The sequence below is a fragment of the Glycine soja genome, chromosome 4 (genome assembly GCF_004193775.1).
Source record: "Glycine soja cultivar W05 chromosome 4, ASM419377v2, whole genome shotgun sequence".
Lineage (NCBI taxonomy): Eukaryota > Viridiplantae > Streptophyta > Magnoliopsida > Fabales > Fabaceae > Glycine > Glycine soja.
The window spans coordinates 5,747,652-5,769,038 of NC_041005.1; the positions used below are offsets into that span (position 1 = coordinate 5,747,652).

Below are 21,387 nucleotides of genomic sequence, written 5' to 3' on the forward strand. Positions count from 1 at the left end.
TACATAAACCATTCACGCCAATGGAATGTATACGAATATGTACGTAATGTTTTCGACATTGTTCACTGAATATTAAATTGACTTCACCAAACTAGTCGTTTTAAATAGGAGGAAATAAGCCAATATCATTTCTTGTTGGAGGGACAAACTCGAGAAGCAAAATAGCACTTGGCACAAACAGCCTTGTTTGCTCTTTCCCCCGTGTCTCTCTGTTCAAGAGAGCCAAATCACACAAACACACGCACTACAGCCCTTGGCCACAAGGATATGTCAAACTATTGGGAGAGATTTTTAATTAAAGCAAAATGATTAAATTTCTGATACTCAAATCCGCATCCAAAAAATGTCAACAATACACCCCCCCAAAATACATATCATAGCATACGCAGTAACACGACTCAGAAAAAGCACAATTTTACTCAAAAGATTCATCATCATCGTCAGGAAGGGGCTGACTAGCAGCTGCAAGAAGCTCAGCTTCGTGTCTGCAAAAGCAACCAACAAATAAATTATTGATAATTGAATAGGAACAATTCCCAATTGAAGAAGAACAAATGAAACACAAGGAATTTTGTGGACTTCATTAAAGAAACTAAACACTAATATGCCATTCTAACAAAACGAAGGACTAGTTTGTTTAAACTTATTTATTAAAATATGAATTTATTTTAATAAAATAACCAAATTTCTATTTTTTAGTGTTTGTTCTAAATTGTTTCTGCTAAGAAGTTTAAAGAAACAAATACTATCTGCTTTTTTAAAAAATGATTATATAAAAGACACTTATTTTAAAGTTGCTTTTTTAAAGTTAAAACAAACTCACCCTAAAACAAGTTAACATAAGAAAACAGTTTGAACTTCGAAATGCAATGCAACTATGAATTCTACAATCTATGTTTTTATCCTGCTGTAGAAAGAACTAATTCAGGTCAAGGAAGATAGCTTACTGTTGCTGTGCAGCTAAATCAATTTGAACTTCTGGTGGAGCCAATGCAGGAGATTCCACAAAGTGCAAGTTAGGATCACTGCAAAATTGACACAAATAGCAAAACATAAGTTAGATTAAATATTTAAGTTTTTCTCTAACTTATTATGTAATGGCTTTACCCTGCAAGTTTCCTGGCCAAATAGAGGAAAGGCTTCTCGAAATTGTAGTTGCTCTTCGCTGAAATCTCATAATACTGCAAATTCTTCTTCCTGTGGAAGGTAACCTGCTTTGCCTTCACTTGCCTGTTCTTGACATCAACCTTGTTACCACAAAGAACAATTGGGATGTTTTCACAGACCCTGAAAAATCAGTTGAGCAGAAAATGTCCATCATCTGATGTAAAAACCTTGGAGCTAAATTATCAGATGAAAGGACTTGATTTACGAACCGGCAAAGATCCCGGTGCCAGGTAGGGACATTTTTGTATGTTAGACGGGCAGTAACATCAAACATTATAATCGCACATTGCCCATGGATACTGCAACACAAGACGCCATGTCAACAGGATGTAAAACAGATGCATAAAGGAACACGACTGAAGACCACTGTACCAAGAACCCAAGCAGGAACCATAGGTGAAAGCTCTCATCATGCAAACAGAATAACCCTCCGAGTCCTCAAACACTATTCTAAACATTAACTAAGATACAAGAAACTTAAATTTTAACCATTAGAATAAAATGATTACGCATGTTATTATGTATAATAACAGAGCCCATCTATACTAATGATTATCATTCGCACAAAAAAATTAGACAACAGTGAAAAAGGGGTGTCTCGTAGCCAAAAAAGACTTACTAATATCCATCTCTGAGGCCACCAAACTTCTCTTGTCCAGCAGTATCCCAACAGTAGAAGCGAATCTTTCCGCAGTTTGTGAAGAAATCCAATGGGTGAACCTCCACTCCAATGGTCGCTATTTCGAACAAGCAAAAAATCAAGAAGACAAATAAGACAATCGCAAACAGAGATGAACATCTAACCCAAATCCTTAAACACAAATAACAAAGAAAGAATCATACGTTCGTATTTTTTCTCGAATTCACCGGTAAGATGCCTTTTCACGAACGTTGTCTTTCCTGCAAGTGTTCAAAACAAAAATTAATAATAAAACTCGTATTCCTAAGGCTGTGCAAAAATAAGCTCCAACCTAGATCGTTACGGGAAAAAACTTCAAAACACAAGTACATCAATTAACGAAAATAGAAGAATCTGACCTGTACCGCCGTCACCGACGATGACGAGTTTGAAACTAGGGTAATCCACGGTTTGCTGATTGGGCAAAGCCTACAGTCGCAACAGATCGAATTCGAATCATCAAAAGATGCAAGAAAATTAGAAAACAAAGTGTTTGCGCAACAGACAGAGCGTACCATGATAGATCGAGAGAGAGAGAGAGAGAGGGTTTAGAGCGTAGAGTAGAACTGTGTGGATTCGAGGCGTTGTAGATGATGGTGTTTGAGAGCGTGAAAAGAAGCGAAGGTTTTATAGTGGAAGGAAGGGTTTTCTAGTTTGGAGCTGCGAGAGCGACTCTTCCAGCGTCAACATGACGCAGCATTCTCCACCCTTGGATTCAATCTCAATTTCAAATTTCAAATAACCATGTTAGTCCATTGTCAAACATATTTGTTAATAATATTTTATTGATTTTTTTTTCTTCCGGCTCTTTAGGGATAAGAATAAGTTAAATAATCATTTTTTTCATGTGTAATTTGTTTATAAATGTATTTTTGAAAGATAAAAATATAAAATTTAATTTGAAAAGGATTAAAATTATGACAAATATATTAACTTCCGTCTTTAATAAAATAACCTATGTGACACAAGAAGAAAAAAAAAACTAAAATGATTGTGTGCGTGTTATGAGTGACTTTTACATATAATTGATTAGTTAATGTTAAATTATGTTATGCATAATTAAGCACTATTTATTATTGTTGTAGGAAATAATCTTCATACCTCCACCAATGTCAATTGCGTTTAGACCGCCTTCTGTTAAACATCAAATAGAAATTCATTGGGCAATAAAACGCAAATACATTTGGATATTGTAATACCCAAACTCTCTCACTTCAAAATTGATGAGGAGTGACAAATGATAAAACTTTAGCTAGCTAGGAAACAAAACCCTGAAGCCTATTAAATCAAGTGGGTGTAACTGTATACGGTTTGTTAACTGGTTATGTTGATGTTTAACCTAGTGTTATTGGAGTTGAAATCAATTTACTTGTGCAGCAATAATTGCAACCATAAACATATTTAATTTTTATTTTTTTATATATTCTCATCTATCTAAGAAAGATTCTTTTTATATAAGAAAATATGCAATTAAATAAAAAAGACTATGTATTAATTTTTTTATAGCTTCAATCTTTGTAAAGTCAAATCTAATGAGATATTTACTCATCTATCATAAAGGTGAATATACATATAGTAATATAAGTCAAGTATATTTTTTTTCTCTTTAAAGCCACATTCCTTACCTAAGCATTTGATTTCAACTCCAATAACACTAAGTTAAACATCAACATAACCATCAACATAACCAGTTAGCAAATCGTATACAGTTACACCCACTCGATTTAATAGGCTTCAGGGTTTTGTTTCCTAGCTAGCTAAAGTTTTGTCATTTGTCACTCCTCATCAATTTTGAAGTGAGAGAGTTTGGGTATTACAATGTCCAAATGTATTTGCGTTTTATTGCCTAATGAATTTCTATTTGGGGCAATTCTTTTTCATGTATCCATTCTTCTTACAAAAGAAACACTTTGTCACCTTCTTAATATCAACTTAAGGTGGTATTTTACCATTCTCCTTCTGATTAGCTTGAGATTAAGTTGATTTGTTCTTCTGACAAGCAGTTGTCAGTAATGCACTCTCATTCATCTCCATTATAAGTCTTTCTTCTTCCTGGACATATATGGTCATTAATTCATTGATAGACCATTTGTCCTTATGTGTGTTATAGGAAATCTTAAATGAGTCATATTCCGACGGAAGGGTGTTTACAATGAAGTGGACCAGAAAGGACTAAGATATATCAACATCTTGTTTCTTAAGTTGAGCTGAAATATCTCACATTTGCATTATGTACTCACGCACACCTTTCACACTGGTGAGCCGAAGAGAGGAAAACTTCATGATCAGGGTGCTTGTTAAAGATTTATCTAAAGTGATGAACTGGTCATTAATAACCTTAAGCAAGTCTCGAGCCTTTTCATGTTGGTCAATTGAACCACATATCCCAGCTGAAATTTTGGTCTTAATGAACATCATACTGAGTCGGTTGGATTGCTCCCACTGCTCATATAACGCAACACCAATTGGACTACTTTCATCAGTGATTGATTGCAGGCGGTTCGTATTTCCTTATAGCATATTCTATGTCCATCCACCCCAATTGTAGAAGAATTCTCTCCTTTTCACATCCTATAGTTATCTCCTTTGAGTTTGGAAACATCATATTGAATATCAGAAAAACTAATAGTTTGAGAAGATGCAAAAATCCAAAGGCTTATGTCAAAATTTGAAACATATTAATCTTAATTGTATGTTTTACTAATGTAAACATATCAGAAAATTGAATCTTGTGACTTAAAAATTTTATGTGGGCTAAATTTTTAATTCAATAAGAAATAATTAAAATTTATGATAGAATAATCAAATTACATACTCAATTTCATGCTTTATGGGTACAACATGAAAATAATTTGATTTTCTATCACAAATATTTACTTTATGATAAAACTGACAAATTATACATACCTCATAATTCCCGTAGGTAAACCATAAAAAATAATATGTTATTTTATCCTAATTAATTATACAAATATGATAAAAATTCATGTGAGATAAATTAAATTTATTATATAAAGTACAATTAATCATAATGTTATGCCTAATTCCTTATATGATCATTAAACAACTTAATATATAATTTTAATCAAATTATAGATGATATGACTAATCAATAATTAATCAAAATTATAAAGATCACTTAGACATAAAACTTAATCATATGAGAATAAATCATATTATGTATTTCAAGATTAATATATAATACAATGATGAATAAAATTTTCATATATAATTTCATAATTAAAATATAATATTATGCATTTGATTTCATATATATATATATATATAGAATAATTTTTTTTAAAAATATATTCATGCATAAAATAAATTAAAACTCCATAAATTATAAAAGTAAATAGAAAAACATAAGATTATAAGATAGAAAAAATAAATAACTTTCATAGAACCTTAGATGACTCGGTGGCTCACGCTAGCTCTAGAGCGAGTACGCACAAATAAATAATGTATTGTATCAAATAAAAATTGAAAGATATGAAAGATACTCGTTTGATCAGTTATTTATTTATTTGAAAGTAAAATATATTATTATCGATCGAGGATAAGTATAATGAAAAAATGGAACATCAACTTTAAAAAGAATTTGCACGGCATTGATGCTAACCAGTGGATTTGATTGAAAGTAAATATATCGATCTAAATATAAAAATATAATTATTATTTTAAAAGAATCATTCGTAATATATTAATCTACATAAAATAAAAATAAGTAATTAATTATTCTTATGGTGAGCAATGTCGCACACATTAAAAATCCTATATACACACACGGTAATATTTTAGTTTGCACATTACATAAAATAAATGTTTATTTTGTACCAATAAAATTTATAACAAATTAATATTTCTTAATATATTTATTATATTATAATTAAAATATGTATTAAATAATTAATTTTGAAAATATAAATTATATTCTAAATTTATGATGAATAAATATTTATATTGTAATATATTTTTATTTTTAATTATTAAAAATAATAAATTAAAAGAGATAAAAAATAAATTGAACTATTTAGTTGACATTAAAAATATAAGAAAGTATATAAAGAGTGTGGTTGATTTTTAAAAATCATACATACATATATATATATATATATATATATATATATATATATATAAAGTTTTAATATTATTCTAATATGAATTAATCCTAATTTTAGTTAGATTTTTGACTATTGGACTTTCACATACTATATCAATTTCTTGATTCTAATAATTTATCCACATGCTTTTCTCCTCAATTTCAAAAGCCGTATTTCATATATATATAATATAGTTTACATATTAAAAAATATTTATTTATTATAAATTATATAAAATAAGCATATATCTTAATATATATATATATATAAATTAGAGTTTCTCTAAAATAATAGTTATAATCCGTGAAACAAACATTCCGGTACAATAAGAATCCAAAGATAAGGTAAAAAAGAAAATGCTACGTAAAGTAAGACTATCGAGCACGGAATGCATGCCTGTGATCACGTTTCTAATTTGAGTTTGAGGCAGTTATAGAAAGATACGTGATTTCCGAAACTTCTTATATATATATATATATATGAATCAAATTACATAATTTTCACAATTATTATATTATTTTATAAAATTTTAAATATATTAAAATATAAATGATTTGATCTCTCCTTTATATATATATATATATATTTACATTTATATCATATCATATTATGTTATGCAACAAAAATCACCAGCAATTTAATTTGATTGGTTGGGTTTTGATCGATACCACACATAGAAGAACCAACACATATATGCATAATCTTACCTGTGTACCTATCTATCGCCATTCCTTTTTAACCCCCGAAACACATGCACGTAATAAACAACGAAGCTAAGTTTGAAAGGAACACCTTTGAAGTTTGGCACAAAAAAAAGAAAGGGTTTCTCTCTGACCGGCCAAGAAAGTGCAAGAAATTAAACTCACCAATGTCAACGACGCATGCGAAGAAGATGTTTGCAAGGTTTTGTTTCTGCCATGATGAGGCTGCGGATGATGAGAGACATAGAAACCACATAGAGTTTGATCAAATGACGAATGAAGGAAGCCAATACAGCCTCACCGGCATTCCGCTTCCGCCTCTCGGCGCCACTAGCGCTGGCCACTCCGGGAGACACAAGCTCCGGAGTTACATTGTCTCGCCGTACAACCCTCGTTACAGGTATGCTATTTTTTTTTAGGATGCTTTAGGTTTTACCGGTAGTGGTTGTTGTATAGAGAGAGAGATAGAGTTTTTGATACTGCAAATTATTGCAGTCCAGATATAATAACAATATGGTCCCAGTAGTTGAAGAATGGATGGAAACCTAGAGGCAAAAGAAATATAATATTTGGATGCATAAAATGCTATGTGACGCCTAATGAAAAAAAACATAAAAGAGAGAAAAAAATATAGATATTACAGTAAATAAAATAATGTGATACGAAAAAGATGATCAGAAATGATAGGCTTTAGTTAAATTTTGAAAAAATTGATTGTCCAAAACTATTGCTCTAGGCAAAAAGTGTTAGGTCAATGAATTAGGATGTGATGAATAGTGGAGCTAGCAGCGTATTTTAGGAGATTCTCTGTTTACTCAACACTTTTTTGTTTTTGCTAGGTTAGATATTATAATAAAAGAAGTATTAAAAGAAGTCACTTTTTAACACCTTTAATCTAAAATACTTTCTACTGTTGATTAAAGGTTTTTTTTTTTTGAAAACTGTAAAATTATGAGTTAGAATTGATAAATAAGAAAATAAATTTATAATAACTTTCAATTAATAGTAAAATAGTGTTTAAAAAAGTGTGTTACTAACAAATGTTTTTAACAAGGAAAGGGTTGTAGAAAGGGAAGGCAACTAGACTTTTCTTTGAATTTGGTTCACATGAAATAGCCACTCTTCCTCAATGCTTAGTGGAGTTTTCACATGCTGATTTTGTGAGCGAGGCTTTGCTAGCCACAACCGTAGTATAACCGCTACTAAGAAGTTGGGAATGTGATAACATGCCCAACTAAGGAGAAACGACTTAGATTTTGTGACCATTTCCTAATTTTTACAGTCTACAGACCCATTCATGAAAACCTAAAAAAGGCACTATATCACAATTTTGAAAACATTGGCTTACCTGTTATTACAGGTTGGTTTTTACTGGGACAACACAGAATCAAGTCCATCCTAACATTCACCCAGTTTAAGTATTTATATATTTATATATACTGTTAACAAACAAAAATAATATACATGATTTTAGTTTTGTTTAAAGTAAACTCTAATTCTAGACTAACTAATTAATGAAAAAAACTGTTGCTAAGAGAGTAGGCCTAGTATTGTTTGTCACGAGTATCAGTCCCAACAACATTGCCTTTTCCTGCAAGACACAAGTGATCTTAAATAAATAAAAAAACATATACCATGTTATGTATTTCAGGTTCTTGTTACATTTTTTTAGTTATACACCCACTATAATCACTTATAACAATACATTATGTCACGTAATTAATTAATTAATGTTTCTTTTCATGCTTCATTGGGGTGATGCAGATTGTGGAACACGTTTCTGGTGTTGTTAGTTTTCTACACTGCATTTGTTTGCCCTTTTGAGTTTGGATTCCTTAGTGATCCATCGCTTCCTCTTTCCATTGTTGACAATGTGGTGAACGGTTTTTTTGCCATTGACATTGTTCTGACCTTCTTTGTTGCCTACCTCGACAAGACTACGTATCTGCTCGTGGATGAACCAAAGCTCATTGCCTCGAGATATCTTAAAACATGGTTTGCCTTTGATGTCATTGCCACCATCCCTGCTGAAATTGCCCGCGACTCGTTGCCCCCTGATTTAAAGTCATATGGCGTGTTCAACATGCTCCGACTTTGGCGTCTCCGTCGAGTTAGTGCCATGTTTGCAAGGTACTAGTTCATGCATCAACACTGTAATTTTTTTTTCCATCAAATCATAATTTGATATATACCGGTTGGTTGTTGACTTTTACAGAAATTACCTTAAAAGTTATATCTACTATAATTTTTTATCACACGTCGGTGTATAGAAATTAATATTAGTTGGTGGACAATTCATGTTTAGAGAAGTTTCAAACGTTTCTTTATCTTGAATTCATAACAAGTAACAACTTATTATTTGTAAGTTTAATTAAAGGCAAAAAATTAAACTCATAGGCATGAGTTGGGGCAGAACATTTTTTTATTGGATTACATAGAAATTGATTGTGACATTCCTTCTCTTCTCTGTGTCAGATTAGAAAAGGACAGAAATTATAACTACTTCTGGGTGCGCTGTTCAAAGCTTATATGTGTAAGTATTTCCTTTATTAAAGGATTTACTTGGAATAGACTAATTATTAGCATCAAGATTTTTTTACATCAATCATGAATTGTCATATTATTGAAAATCATTGACTTTTGTGATAAGTTTTAAAAATCATACCTAAAATCTTATCTAATGGGTTGACAGTGTATTAAAATTAAATTCACTATTTTATTACACATTAATTTCTTTCTTGTTATATCGGTGATTTAATGAGTATACAATAACCTAACTTATAACTTTGCATTTGTAGGTTACTCTATTTTCAATGCATTTTGCTGCCTGCATTTTCTATTTTCTTGCTTTAGATCGTGACCCAAGTTCAACATGGCTTAGCCTGGTTTCTGAAGACGCTCAAAGCAGTGTTTGGAAGCGCTACGTAACATCAATGTACTGGTCCATAGTGACTCTTGCAACAGTCGGTTATGGTGACTTGCATCCTGTAAGTACCAGGGAGATGGTGTTTGACATATTTTATATGCTCTTTAACCTCGGACTAACGGCATATCTCATCGGAAACATGACAAACTTGATTGTTCATGGAACAAGCAGAACTAGGAAATATGTGAGTATATATCATTATCATCATTTAAATCATAAAGACTTTCACAATTTTCTTGTCCTGAATGGTTTTGGAGTCCTCTTTGGCAAGTCAATATTTATTCTTGACAAATGGTAAGGACTTGATACATTTGTTAATGAGGTAAAACTAAGAAGTCCACAAATCACATCTTTATTATTGGAGTTCTAAAATACAAATGCTGGTTCTTCATTTCTTTCTTCCTAAGAGGCCCATTAATATTCTGATGTTTCTTTTTGGTGGTTGCTTTGTGGCATGTCAGAGAGACACGGTGCAAGCTGCCACAGGTTTCGCCCATCGGAATCAGTTACCTATCCGCTTGGAAGAACAGATGCTTGCTCATTTGTTTTTGAAGTACAGAACTGATTTAGAAGGATTGCAGCAACAAGAAATTATTGAATCCCTTCCAAAGGCTATTAGGTCTAGCATCTCACACTACCTATTCTATCCACTTGTGGACAAGGTGTACTTGTTTCATGGAGTGTCAAGTGACCTACTCTTTCAACTGGTAATACTCTCTTGACTTTTGGTCTTGCTATATAATTCTATGACCATGGTGCTAAGAACATGACAGTTTGAAGCTTGAGTGTAAACATCAATTAGTAATCAACATGAGATTCTTTCTTCACGTGTTTATTAATCAATCAACATCTCACATTCAATCCAAAATAGATTCATCTAACTTATACGAGCTCAAAGAACAGCTAGGTTGTATGTCGGCTTCCTGGTAGTCCTTGTATATTAGAAGTTTAATAACATTGCTTTATGTGCATATCTTGAACTGTTGAAATTGAAAATTTGAAGGTCACGGAGATGAGGGCCGAGTATTTTCCTCCAAAGGAAGATGTGATTTTGCAGAATGAAGCGCCAACAGACCTTTATATCGTTGTTACTGGTGCTGCAGTAAGAATCTACGCCCTCTCTTTATTTCCATTCACTTCGTATATGCTCTGTGTGGTATCTAGAAAAGTAGGAGGGGTGTAACATGATGCAAATAAGAAAATCAATTGTTTTTTGTTTTGTTAAGATTAATTAATTTCTGTTTATTGCATATGGAATGTGCACTTCTGAAATGTTCTTTCCCCAATCCAAAAAGAAACTGAACTTCATTTTCTTCTGACTGTCAGGAACTCATCATTAGAAAGAATGGAATGGAACAGGTAAGTCTGGTTACATTATTAACACTTTTATGAATCATCCCTGCCATTGTGAAGACTTGTCTCTATATAAAGCATGTGGTCCGCAATAATTGCAGGTCATTGGTGAGGTAGGATTTGGAGATATAGTTGGAGAAATTGGAGTTCTATGTTACAGGCCACAGACGTTTACAGTTCGAACCAAACGATTGAGCCAAATTCTGCGCTTGAACCGTACTACATTTCTAAATCTTGTTCATTCAAATATTGGAGATGGGACAATAGTCATGAACAATTTTCTCCAGGTATATGAGCAACGATGACTTGTGTATATTCTAGAATGATTCTAATTGCTAACTAGTTACATTTTAGATTCATTCACACAATATTTTGTACACACATCCTTTCAATTTGTAGTTTCTGTATAACATTGTCTTCATTACTAATACTTTGTTGCGCAGCATTTGCAAGAATCAAGGTATCCAGGGATGGATGCAATTTTGGCAGAAACGGAGGCCATGCTTGCTCGGGGAAAAATGGACATGCCCATTACCACATGCTTTGCAGCAAGCAGAAATGATGATCTATTATTGCATCGTTTGCTTAAGAAGGGTTCAGATCCAAATGAATTAGATAAGAATGGAAAGACAACACTGGTTTGTAGATTTTCTCTCGCATGAACACATGCATTAGTATATATGTATAATAAACACAACACTAGATGCTTAAAACTTTATTTTCTCATGTAACAGCATATTGCAGCTTCCAAAGGCAATGAGCATTGTGTAAATTTGCTTCTAGAATATGGTGCAGACCCCAATAGCAAAGGTACTCTTTAGCCCTGTTTGGAACATTTACTTACAACCTTTTTCATACCGCAAAATGCGCTAGTACTGGTGATATCTCTAGACTCTAATCGCTTTTTTTTTTTTTATCTACACAGATATGGATGGAAGTGTCCCACTATGGGAAGCAATGAAGGGTAGGCATGAATCTGTGATGAAAATTCTCATAGACAATGGTGCAGACATATCTTTAGCCAATGCAGGCCATCTAGCATGCAGTGCTGTTGAGCAAAATAACATGGAATTGCTCAAGGAAATTATTCAATGTGGCGTGGATGTGACACAACCTAAAAAGAATGGAATCACTGCTCTTCATACTGCAATAGCTGAAGGAAACACTGAGATGATTAACTTCCTTGTAGACCAAGGAGCAGACATTGACATGCCAGATGCTAATGGGTGGACTCCTAGGGTTATGGCAGAACAACACGGACGCGAAGAAATTAGAAATATATTTGATAACATCAAAGAGAGCAGAAAACCAAGTGTTATTCCAATACCAAGGAATGACAACAGGAGTGGGAGGTTTCAAATTGATCCAAGCATGCCTGCCATAACCCAAGAAAGCATGTCACTGCTACCTTATCATGGGAGAAGGTCTTCCAGCTCTTTTGATAATTCCATTTTTGGAATGATCTCAATTGCCAATCGTGGTACGTATATCTTGGAACAAATTGATGATCGAGTAATGTTATATCCTCCTACAAAACTTTCTACAACTTTGTAAAGAAAGTATTAAATACAAAAGTAAATGCATTTAACGTCATGGAAATATAAAACATATTCAATATTAACCATACGAAGAAAGAAGTGATCAGTAGGAGGATTTAAAATTATTCTTGGTGAATTTTAACTTGAACAACTTCTTTTCTGATGCCCCCAAAACAGTTAGCAAGTTCTGAGTTACATTTTGCATATTATAATAAAAAATTAATTGGAATACATTGTAAACCAATCTTGAACTACCATATCATTGAAAATCATTAAACTTCTGTAATGCTGAAGTTAATTTAGTTGACAATGTAAACATCCTTATACTAACAACATATTAAAACTCTTTCAACTTTTTAATATTTAACTAGTATCTTGAGAATAATTGCTAGGAGGACCCATAATTTAAATCCAAGAATGGATACATGAAAAAGAAGAAGCATGCTACTAAAAAATATGAAGTCTTTTTTTTTTTTTTTCCTTTGGCTATCAGATTGATGGATTATGTTTTGATTTAACAATGCAGGTAAGGTATCTGAAGGCCGTAGCAGTAATAGAGGGAACGTGAATGGATTAACCAGAGTGACACTTAGTTGTCCTGAAAAGGGTGAACATGCTGGAAAACTTGTTTTGCTGCCCAAGACCCTTGAAGAGCTGCTAGATATTGGTGCCAGAAAGTTTGATATATCTGCCACCAAAATTTTGACCATAGATGGAGCTGAAGTGGACGATATAAATCTTTTAAGAGATGGTGATCATCTTATTATTGCCGGTACTTGTATTGAAGAGGAAAACAAGAATTGATTCCCATACCATTATTTTTTTCTCATGGGGTATCCATTGCAATGCAATAGTATCTTGTCACTAACCTTTTTTTTTCTTCTGCTTCTTAGTTTTCTCTTCGAAGTACCTTTTTGTAACTTGTAGATGACAAAGTTATTCCATCCCTCCCCTCCAGCTGATTTAAGACTAGTCTATAGTGGAAAGTGGATAAACAAAAAAAAAATAGCATTTTTCCCCCTTCAATTTGTATAATTAAAAACAGTTTTGATGTTATTATAAAATCTGTTTTGCAAGAATTGTTCAGTTTACAGTTGAAGAAACTGGTAATCTTGTTTGAAAAAACAGAAAATCGAAAGAAACAATATTAATTAGTAGCAATGTGGGTTAAATGATTTGCGGGCTAAAAATTTATGAGGCGAAAAAATATTGCGCAGACTTCTTTTTAACACAAAAAAATTACAAGTTAACAAGTTCTAAAATAAGTAAAAACTTCTTTAATTTTAGAAATGAAAAGGAAATTTTTTTTTGACTTCCTTAACCAACTAGGAAGTTTCATTAAATGCAGGTTAACATTAGAACTTAGAAGTACAAGGCTGGAAATATGTTTAATTTTTTATATGCAAATTCTATTTTTTTTTCTTCGAAACTAAAGAGGTTCAGCGTATGCCTGATTTTCTTTTCACGTTTTTTATGCGCTTTTTGTCTTACCGTGCAACCAAATTTGCGCTTAAAGCCACACAATAGTTGCCATTTTTGCTCAAAAACCAAGTCGAATGTTGTTTAGTAATAACAAAAAGTACTTATATTGCGAGAACAGTGAACTCTTAATATTGTAGGTATCAACTATCAGTACGAACTTCAAGTCTTGGTATACAGCTGTAATAAATACTCAAAGGGAAAATTTTGTCAGTTATAATAATTCTACCCGCTCAAACATAAGTGCATCTGGTAAAAAATACATGGTCTAGACAAAAAAAAAACCCTATCAACTACAAGCATAATTTGCGTATGAAACTTAGTAGCTTAATTAACTCATAATTTGCCTTGAGGACTAACTCAATTTGATCTATAGAAATTTGATTCTGCCTATTGTAGATTACTTTTTTAGTTTTTCTTGGGGCCTTAAGTACCCCTCCTTACAGCCAAAAAAAAATATAAACAAATACAAACATAATTAGATGAGAGTTATTTTTTAGCTTAGTTTTTAATGATTTGCACATAACATTAATGGAAATGAGTCATACGCTCATTTAATTTATTGACTGAACTCGGGAGTGTGTATGCATGACTGACTATTTTACAAATGCAGTAAAATTAATGTATAAGCAAAGCACCTAAAAAGAATCATTATTTTTTATACATACTCACATGCAGCCTAAAAATATCAACCAAATTCTATTCCATTGTAGTGTCGTTGAATGCTCTGATGGAATACCCTTCGCCTTTGTTGATTGTTACAAACAAAATAATTAAGCATGGTACTCAGGCCAATTGAATTGATAAAGTTTCCTTACAAACTCTCTACTGTATCCAATGAAAACAATGAGTGTTAACAAAAAAAAAATAAAGAATACTCTACTGACATCTATCTATATTTTAACTTCAAAAAATAATTGTATAGTATTCTCATTTCCTTGCTTTACCCTCCCTTTTCCTTTTCCCCCTCATAACACGAGTCTTTTCCCTCCACCCGAACCTGACTCATTATTTTGAGAACTTTGTAGCCATCTAAGGAAGGAATTAACCCTTGATCTCAACATTTCAGTGTGTTTTCCTACCAATATTGAAAGCCCATTTCAAAGTTCAAATGCATTTTTTGTCCACTTCTGATTCTTTTTGCATTTCATCTCTTTCACCGATTGAATCCTTTCTTGTTCCACAGAAGATCATCTTCAACCTTAACGGACCACACAAAAAATTATGAGCACTCCTTTACAGAGGAACATACTATTATCCCAAATCCTTTCTGCATCCTAAAAAATGGTTGGTGCAGTGAGATTTCACCATATTCAGACAGCATTTCCAGGATAAACCTGTCCAAGTCCATGAAAATAACATAGTCAATACTAGACAATGTATTGTAAGTTGAAACCTTAAAGGATTCTATATAAGTCATTTACCTGAGTGTGTCTGTCTTCACTGAAGCTGTGGTTTCTATCATTGAAGCTGCTTACAGTTCTAAGTTTCAACTCTCCCCTGTTGGTTGTCATCTCATCCAATATCTCTGCATCGTAAAAGTCTTCCGAGCTTCCATCAGTATCAGTATCTGGCTCCTTATCCTGATTAACCATTTTCAGGTCATAAGTTGAAAAGCTTGGAATATACAAACAAATGTACAAACACGTGGTCTTGCATAACAAGAATTGAATTGAACTATAAATCGTACCCTCAGTGAACCATGTGGAGCACCAATAATTTCCTCATAACCAGAAGCATCTAGTTCTTGAAGATGGTTAGGCTTGAACATCTTTGGAAGCAAGTGTTCTCTTATAATTATGAGAAGGAAGAATGGTACGGGGAACAATATTCCACCTATAGGTATCCAAGTCACCCCGAAACATAACGCAAAATATACTAACTGTAAGGCTGTAAATGCAGCTATGGTCTTGAATGGTACTGTCTCCACAAAAGAGGCATGAGAACCTTCCAAAATTCTGCCCAAACAGACAAGAACCATGACAAAATATGTAATTAGCTTCTTATAGTATATTAAAATGCCTAGTGAAAATGTTAATTGAATTCTGCATCCTAGATGAAAATGTAAATTTGAAAGCCGTGAATAATCTCTCGACTTCAAAACCATTATGCATTGAAACTAATTTACATAAGGCTGTACTTACTTGTAACGCCGGCTTGAGGTGACGAAGAGAAGCAATATCCTTTCCCAGAACTGATTCCCTGGGAGACTATCAATTGCCATGTAAGCAAAATATCCCCATAGAACTGAGGTTGGTATCCTTTTGATAACTGACATGGCTAAGATTGATACAGCAACCAGGAGAGACTGCAATAAGTTGGTCATTCTTTGCTCATTAACCCGCACTGGTAGATATTCATCTATGTGTTTCTCAGGATCAAATTTTTCCTTTGCTCCATCCTTGCTATCAGATTGCATTACAGCCTCCTTCAAATTCTCCAATTCTTTAACCTGTATCAATTTCACAACATTGTATTACTCTTGGACATGCCTGCATACAAAATGACACAGGTATCAAGCCAACAATACTTACCGTAGGGTCTGTATCCATTTCTACAATCACCTCTTGCATCTTTCCATATAATTCAGAGTTGGTCCTTCGTTGCTTAATACATTCCTTGGCGCTCTTCACCACCTTCTTTCGGATCATCTGAAAATTGATAACGTAAAACAAGAATCTAAATTTAGTTGATATCTAATAAATAAGAACCAATAGACTTGATGCAATAGATGATACTTACCCGCCTCCTAAGAACTGCTAAACTCTTTGTATGCATGGGGGACTGTGGAAGGACTCCATTTGAAGGAGGAAGGCCAAGGATCCCGCAAATCAAAGTCTAAGGACCATAAAGATATGTCAGGCAATTTTATCAACAAGGAATAACATAAAGCCAAGTTTTAGGAAGAAGGATGCTAGAGACAAAATACCATACCATTATTCCAAGCAGCAAAACATCATAGTGGTAGGCAGATGGCTTTTGAAGGTTAAATTCTTTCTGTTGCGCCATCTGCGAAGCTACGCTGTGATCGAAAAAGTATAAGCCTGCTATCATCAGAGCTGGAATAATTGCCCCAAATATATAAACCACTGGTACCTTCCCCATGTCCTGCAGTTTGCAGTAACTATTAGATAGATATTTTGACTTGCCTAAACTAAAATGATCACTGCTTGTTATCACAATGTTGAACCCCAACACCCTAACCTAAAAGCAGAACGCATACATGGCATGGACAGAATCAACGCAAGCATTAAAACAATGTATTTTGCTTAGCAAACTAAGCCAACTCTACTGATATAATTCTGTTTCAAAAGAATGCAATTTGGATGGAAAAAAGCTGTACACAATGTATAAAAACAGTACCTTCACTACTGTCCAGTGATAGAGAGATGCAGCATCCCAGGGAAGGGGAGAAATGAGCCTTCTAGGAACACCATCTGGAACTTTGCCTGGTACAGTATAAGACAGTGCAGTCCATAACACTACCATCATTGGAACCCCATAATCTGCTATAAATCCTCGTAGCCACCCTGCATTGCAAGCCAGAGTAAGAATATATAAAGTGATATTTGAGATTATTTACTTAACACAAAAACATTGTGTACATAAAAGCTCTATCTTGTAAGATATTTTTGGGGTTATTTACCTGTTCCATATCGCCACGTTCTAGCTCTTCTGCTTTTAAGGGCAGTGACGAGTAGTCCAAAACAGAAAATGATTGCGAGTAATCCATTTGTATACAGCCACTGGAATTGAAATTCCACTGAGGAAGGATTTTCATTCTTTGGCATGTTGAACTCGCCTATCAATCCCTGCGATTCAAGGTTTAAATAAGTGTCATGCTGAGTTCTGCAGTGCCGACAAATTTACAATCGATTTTTTTTTTGCTAGGAAGTGGAAGCAACACCTTTATAGCCTCTTGAAAGAAAAGAACAGTTATGAGCATGCCAAACAACTCCCCTGCAATTCTTGTAAACCTTGTGATAATTGTGCAAGCATTGAAAATTGCAAGCAGAATCAAAAAGACTCCCGTCCAAACACAAACCCTGCAACACAGTGAACAATAGAGTTAGACAAACATACATGTAATGTACAATGATTTAGGAAATGGGAAAAACAGAAACAAAATTATAATGTAAAATGCCGTACCAACCAGCCCAAGGCAGAAAGAGCTTGCCACCCAGTTCAGGTGTTTTTTGGCAAAAACTGTAGAGGTAAGTGTACATTATGACAGTTGGTTCAGCAACTCCTAAAATCAACAAAGGTTGGCCACCTAATATTGAGTGAATAACTCCACAAATAGCAGTAGATGCCAATGTTTCCACTGTGCTCAAGGTTCCATCTGTTAAAAAACACCATATTGAAGCTCATTTACAGAACATCAAACATTATATCCACCAAAAACTGAAAACAACCATTAGCTCAAAGGTTTGAGGGTGTTGAAAACATAAAAGAGATTGTTTTACCTGTATCCCTATTAAGCTGTTCTCCAAAAGCAATGACAGGAAGAGCAGAAGCAAAGAATATGTAGAAAGTTGGAGCCAATATGCTGTCATTAATCAAAGAAACACGAATCAGAATAAATACACAGCATTTAGGGATTAACAAAAGAAAAGTCCTAGTAAGCATGCAATGTGTTTCCCAAGATAAACAAGAGTTACCTAACGCCAGAACAGAGTGCACAAATCCAATCTTGTTTATAGCATTGAGCTCTTCCCTTGAAATCTTGAATTATTCCCTTAAATGGTGCTCCCATGTTTCCCACAGCTGATGGAGCAAATTATGCACAGCACAGATTAGATATACCAATTGATTGCGTTTGAAGATACTCAGAAAGTGTGATGTAGTGTGAGGAACTTTTTGGTTTGGCTAGTGAAATCTATTAGCAAGCATTTAAATAAAGAAGAAAGGAGGGAATGAGACATGGAAAATGTAGTCAAAGGCACAAGAGAAAAACAATAAGAAAGGGACAAAAAATGACACTTCAAGAAATGACAGCCAATAGTTAGATACATGTGATGAAAATGCATTTCTTGAGTTGCCTTGCCGCGTGTGTTTACCGCAAAAAAAAAAAAAAAAACATTTTAAAACATAAGAAATCTTTGGAATCCAATTCTTCTTCTTGTTTTTAAGGTAATCTAGGAAAATGAAGGACCGGTCAAAGCTCACACACACTACGATCTACTAGTACTTGACGGTGGGCTAAAGCAGCACAAAATAAATATCGTATAATTTGAATAATAAAGATGGAATAATACAAAATGGCAATTATTTTTTATATGAACAGCTTTACATTGCATCATTAGCGTGTTTTTGAGTTAACATTTATAAAATTGACTTTGAATAAAATTGATTTTATAAAACCATCTTGTTTGAAATGGATTTTGAACGATGTGATCTATGCTCACATGTTTTTATTCTAAAAGACCAGTATAAATTCTTTTTGATACTAGAATAAAAAAAATTAAGGAAAAATCAAATATGTGAACATTTATCTAAACATAAACTAATGTAAAAGGGGTGCTCACTTGTTCGGAAGACACAGAAATGCACCAATGTAGAAGGAAGGATCAGGGAATGGCAAGTATATAAGGCGTTTGAGAAGGCCACAACCAAACCATGACTTAAAGAGAATGATTAATTAAGAATGATGATGATTAATTAAGATAAACATGAAGATAATTGAAGAAGTGAAGAAGAGGAGGAGGACCCGCACTTGATGAAGGGAAGAGAGGAGGGTGGCTAGCTGGGTCCACACGGATGTTGGTTGGACTTGGCTGGTGGGACCCACACTTTCTTGGAGAACAGAAAGGAACAGCAAAGAAACCAACCTCGGGACACCGCAGCAGCAACCGAAACCCAGGATTTGTGGGGCCCAAATTAGGGAGATCCGTTTTAACGTCCTAGGATTTCGGACTGCTTTGCAGACGTACTAACTTTTCTGTTCCTCTGCTGTGGCCCACACGCGTCACTTCTTTTCCACATCTTTACTTTTCTTAATTAAATTTTTTAAAAATTATTGCTTATAACATTTTTTTAGGTAACATTTAAAACAAGAGTATCATCTTCCATAAGAAAAACATTCTTCATATTCTTATATAGTTTGAACGGAATTTAAAACGTCTTTAGCAGCTTCTTTTTTAATTCATGAGAATCAAAATTAAGTATTAAAGAATTTTCTTTTGAAAGGCAAAAGTAAGGTACTGAAGGGCTTATAATAATTAATGTATTTTTTCAACCAATTAAATTAAATCTCCATAATCTTATAGTTTCAATTTAACAAATAGTAACAAGTTTATTATATTATACTATATATATATATATATATATTCAGTAAATGCACTTAAAATTTATCTAACAATCTAGTTATTATTATTATTATTTATTTGGACAGGATTATTTTTTATAATCAAAGTTTTATTTCTATTAACAAGATTGAATCTAATAAAGAGAATAGTTTCCCACAAAGTCATGAATTAAAATTTGAATCCTAATTGAGAAAAGTGTAGTCACATTTTATGTATGACTGTACCGTAAACAGGGTTGCTCGCAAAAAAGATACAGGGCAACGCGTTGCAGAATTTCTTTATTGAGTTGAGAGAAAATAAAAGAAAAAAATCATTGTTGTAAAACGTCAAAATATTATTCTCATTCCCTTGCCGGTGGTCTTCCTCAAAACATTAATTTTATTAAAAAAAAATATCTTTTTTTTTTTTTTACACTAATCAACCTACCTACTTCTCTTTCCTCAAATTCTTGTCCCACTACCAAACAAAGCCTTTGTGTACGCCGATTCCACTCAAATATTTTATGTTGCAATCATTAGCTTTGTTCAATTAAATAACATTATTGCGCCAATAGTGGGAATAGTACTCAAACCATAATTTAGACAAGAAATACTCACAAAACAAGGAATTTTGTGGTAAGTTTGGAAGAGATTGATTCTTTATATAAACGTGAGTTGCATGTGATACTGCATGCATCGCTGGCACAACACGGAAACTGGGTCACACAGAGATGAGTAAAAGCGACAATCACCGAAGCGCGTATGGTATTATGACTGATAGAGTCACATTCTCAGCTGGCATTAGTTGGATTTTTGTGTTTTGCATGAAAATCTCATACATTCCACATTTTTGTTGTTTTGGTTTTGATTCTTTGAATGTTAGCCTATCTGTCCCTTCGGAAAACCATAATGATTAAGACCATAGTTTAGTTCTTACTATGTAATGTAAATAACTAGTTATTTCTTACGATGCTTGAATGGGACAGGGAACCACACGGCGCAGCCTCAAAACATTGAACCGCGTTTTTCTTTCATCTTCTTTTTGTGTTAACTTTACATATACAAGAGTTTTTTCAAATATGATTCTTTTTTTAAAAATTTAATTTCAATTAATGCACATTGAGTGTAAGGCGAAGCAAACCAAATCTATCTAAT

General features: G+C 33.3%; 3 protein-coding genes across 4 annotated transcripts; 1 reads left to right on the forward strand and 2 right to left on the reverse strand.

Moving 5' to 3' along the window:
- Positions 1-2,521, reverse strand: LOC114408988 (GTP-binding nuclear protein Ran-3-like). Its single transcript, XM_028372242.1, has 8 exons — positions 2,362-2,521; positions 2,206-2,275; positions 2,011-2,067; positions 1,787-1,904; positions 1,377-1,466; positions 1,108-1,287; positions 948-1,025; positions 1-485 (listed from the first exon to the last, which is right to left on the reverse strand). The coding sequence occupies exons 1-8, from the start codon at positions 2,362-2,364 to the stop codon at positions 416-418; spliced, it is 666 nt and encodes a 221-aa protein (XP_028228043.1). The 5' UTR covers positions 2,365-2,521; the 3' UTR covers positions 1-415.
- Positions 2,522-6,781: 4,260 nt separating this feature from the next.
- Positions 6,782-13,335, forward strand: LOC114408991 (potassium channel AKT1-like). Its single transcript, XM_028372246.1, has 12 exons — positions 6,782-7,050; positions 8,415-8,780; positions 9,126-9,183; positions 9,449-9,760; positions 10,038-10,283; positions 10,580-10,678; positions 10,903-10,935; positions 11,031-11,216; positions 11,373-11,567; positions 11,664-11,739; positions 11,855-12,409; positions 12,994-13,335. The coding sequence occupies exons 1-12, from the start codon at positions 6,818-6,820 to the stop codon at positions 13,269-13,271; spliced, it is 2,637 nt and encodes an 878-aa protein (XP_028228047.1). The 5' UTR covers positions 6,782-6,817; the 3' UTR covers positions 13,272-13,335.
- A 1,250-nt stretch (positions 13,336-14,585) lies between these two features.
- LOC114408992 (boron transporter 4-like) lies at positions 14,586-19,587 on the reverse strand. Of its 2 annotated transcripts, none has more exons than XM_028372248.1 (14): positions 19,475-19,587; positions 18,608-18,713; positions 18,413-18,495; positions 18,096-18,288; positions 17,854-17,992; positions 17,593-17,758; positions 17,310-17,476; positions 16,881-17,054; positions 16,689-16,784; positions 16,481-16,597; positions 16,091-16,398; positions 15,637-15,904; positions 15,371-15,529; positions 14,586-15,283 (listed from the first exon to the last, which is right to left on the reverse strand). In XM_028372248.1, the coding sequence occupies exons 2-14, from the start codon at positions 18,700-18,702 to the stop codon at positions 15,260-15,262; spliced, it is 1,989 nt and encodes a 662-aa protein (XP_028228049.1). In that variant the 5' UTR covers positions 18,703-18,713; positions 19,475-19,587; the 3' UTR covers positions 14,586-15,259. The 2 variants fall into 2 exon arrangements, with proteins under 2 accessions (XP_028228049.1, XP_028228048.1); XM_028372247.1 differs by having other exon boundaries at positions 18,608-18,825; positions 19,475-19,572.
- Positions 19,588-21,387: the final 1,800 nt, after the last annotated feature.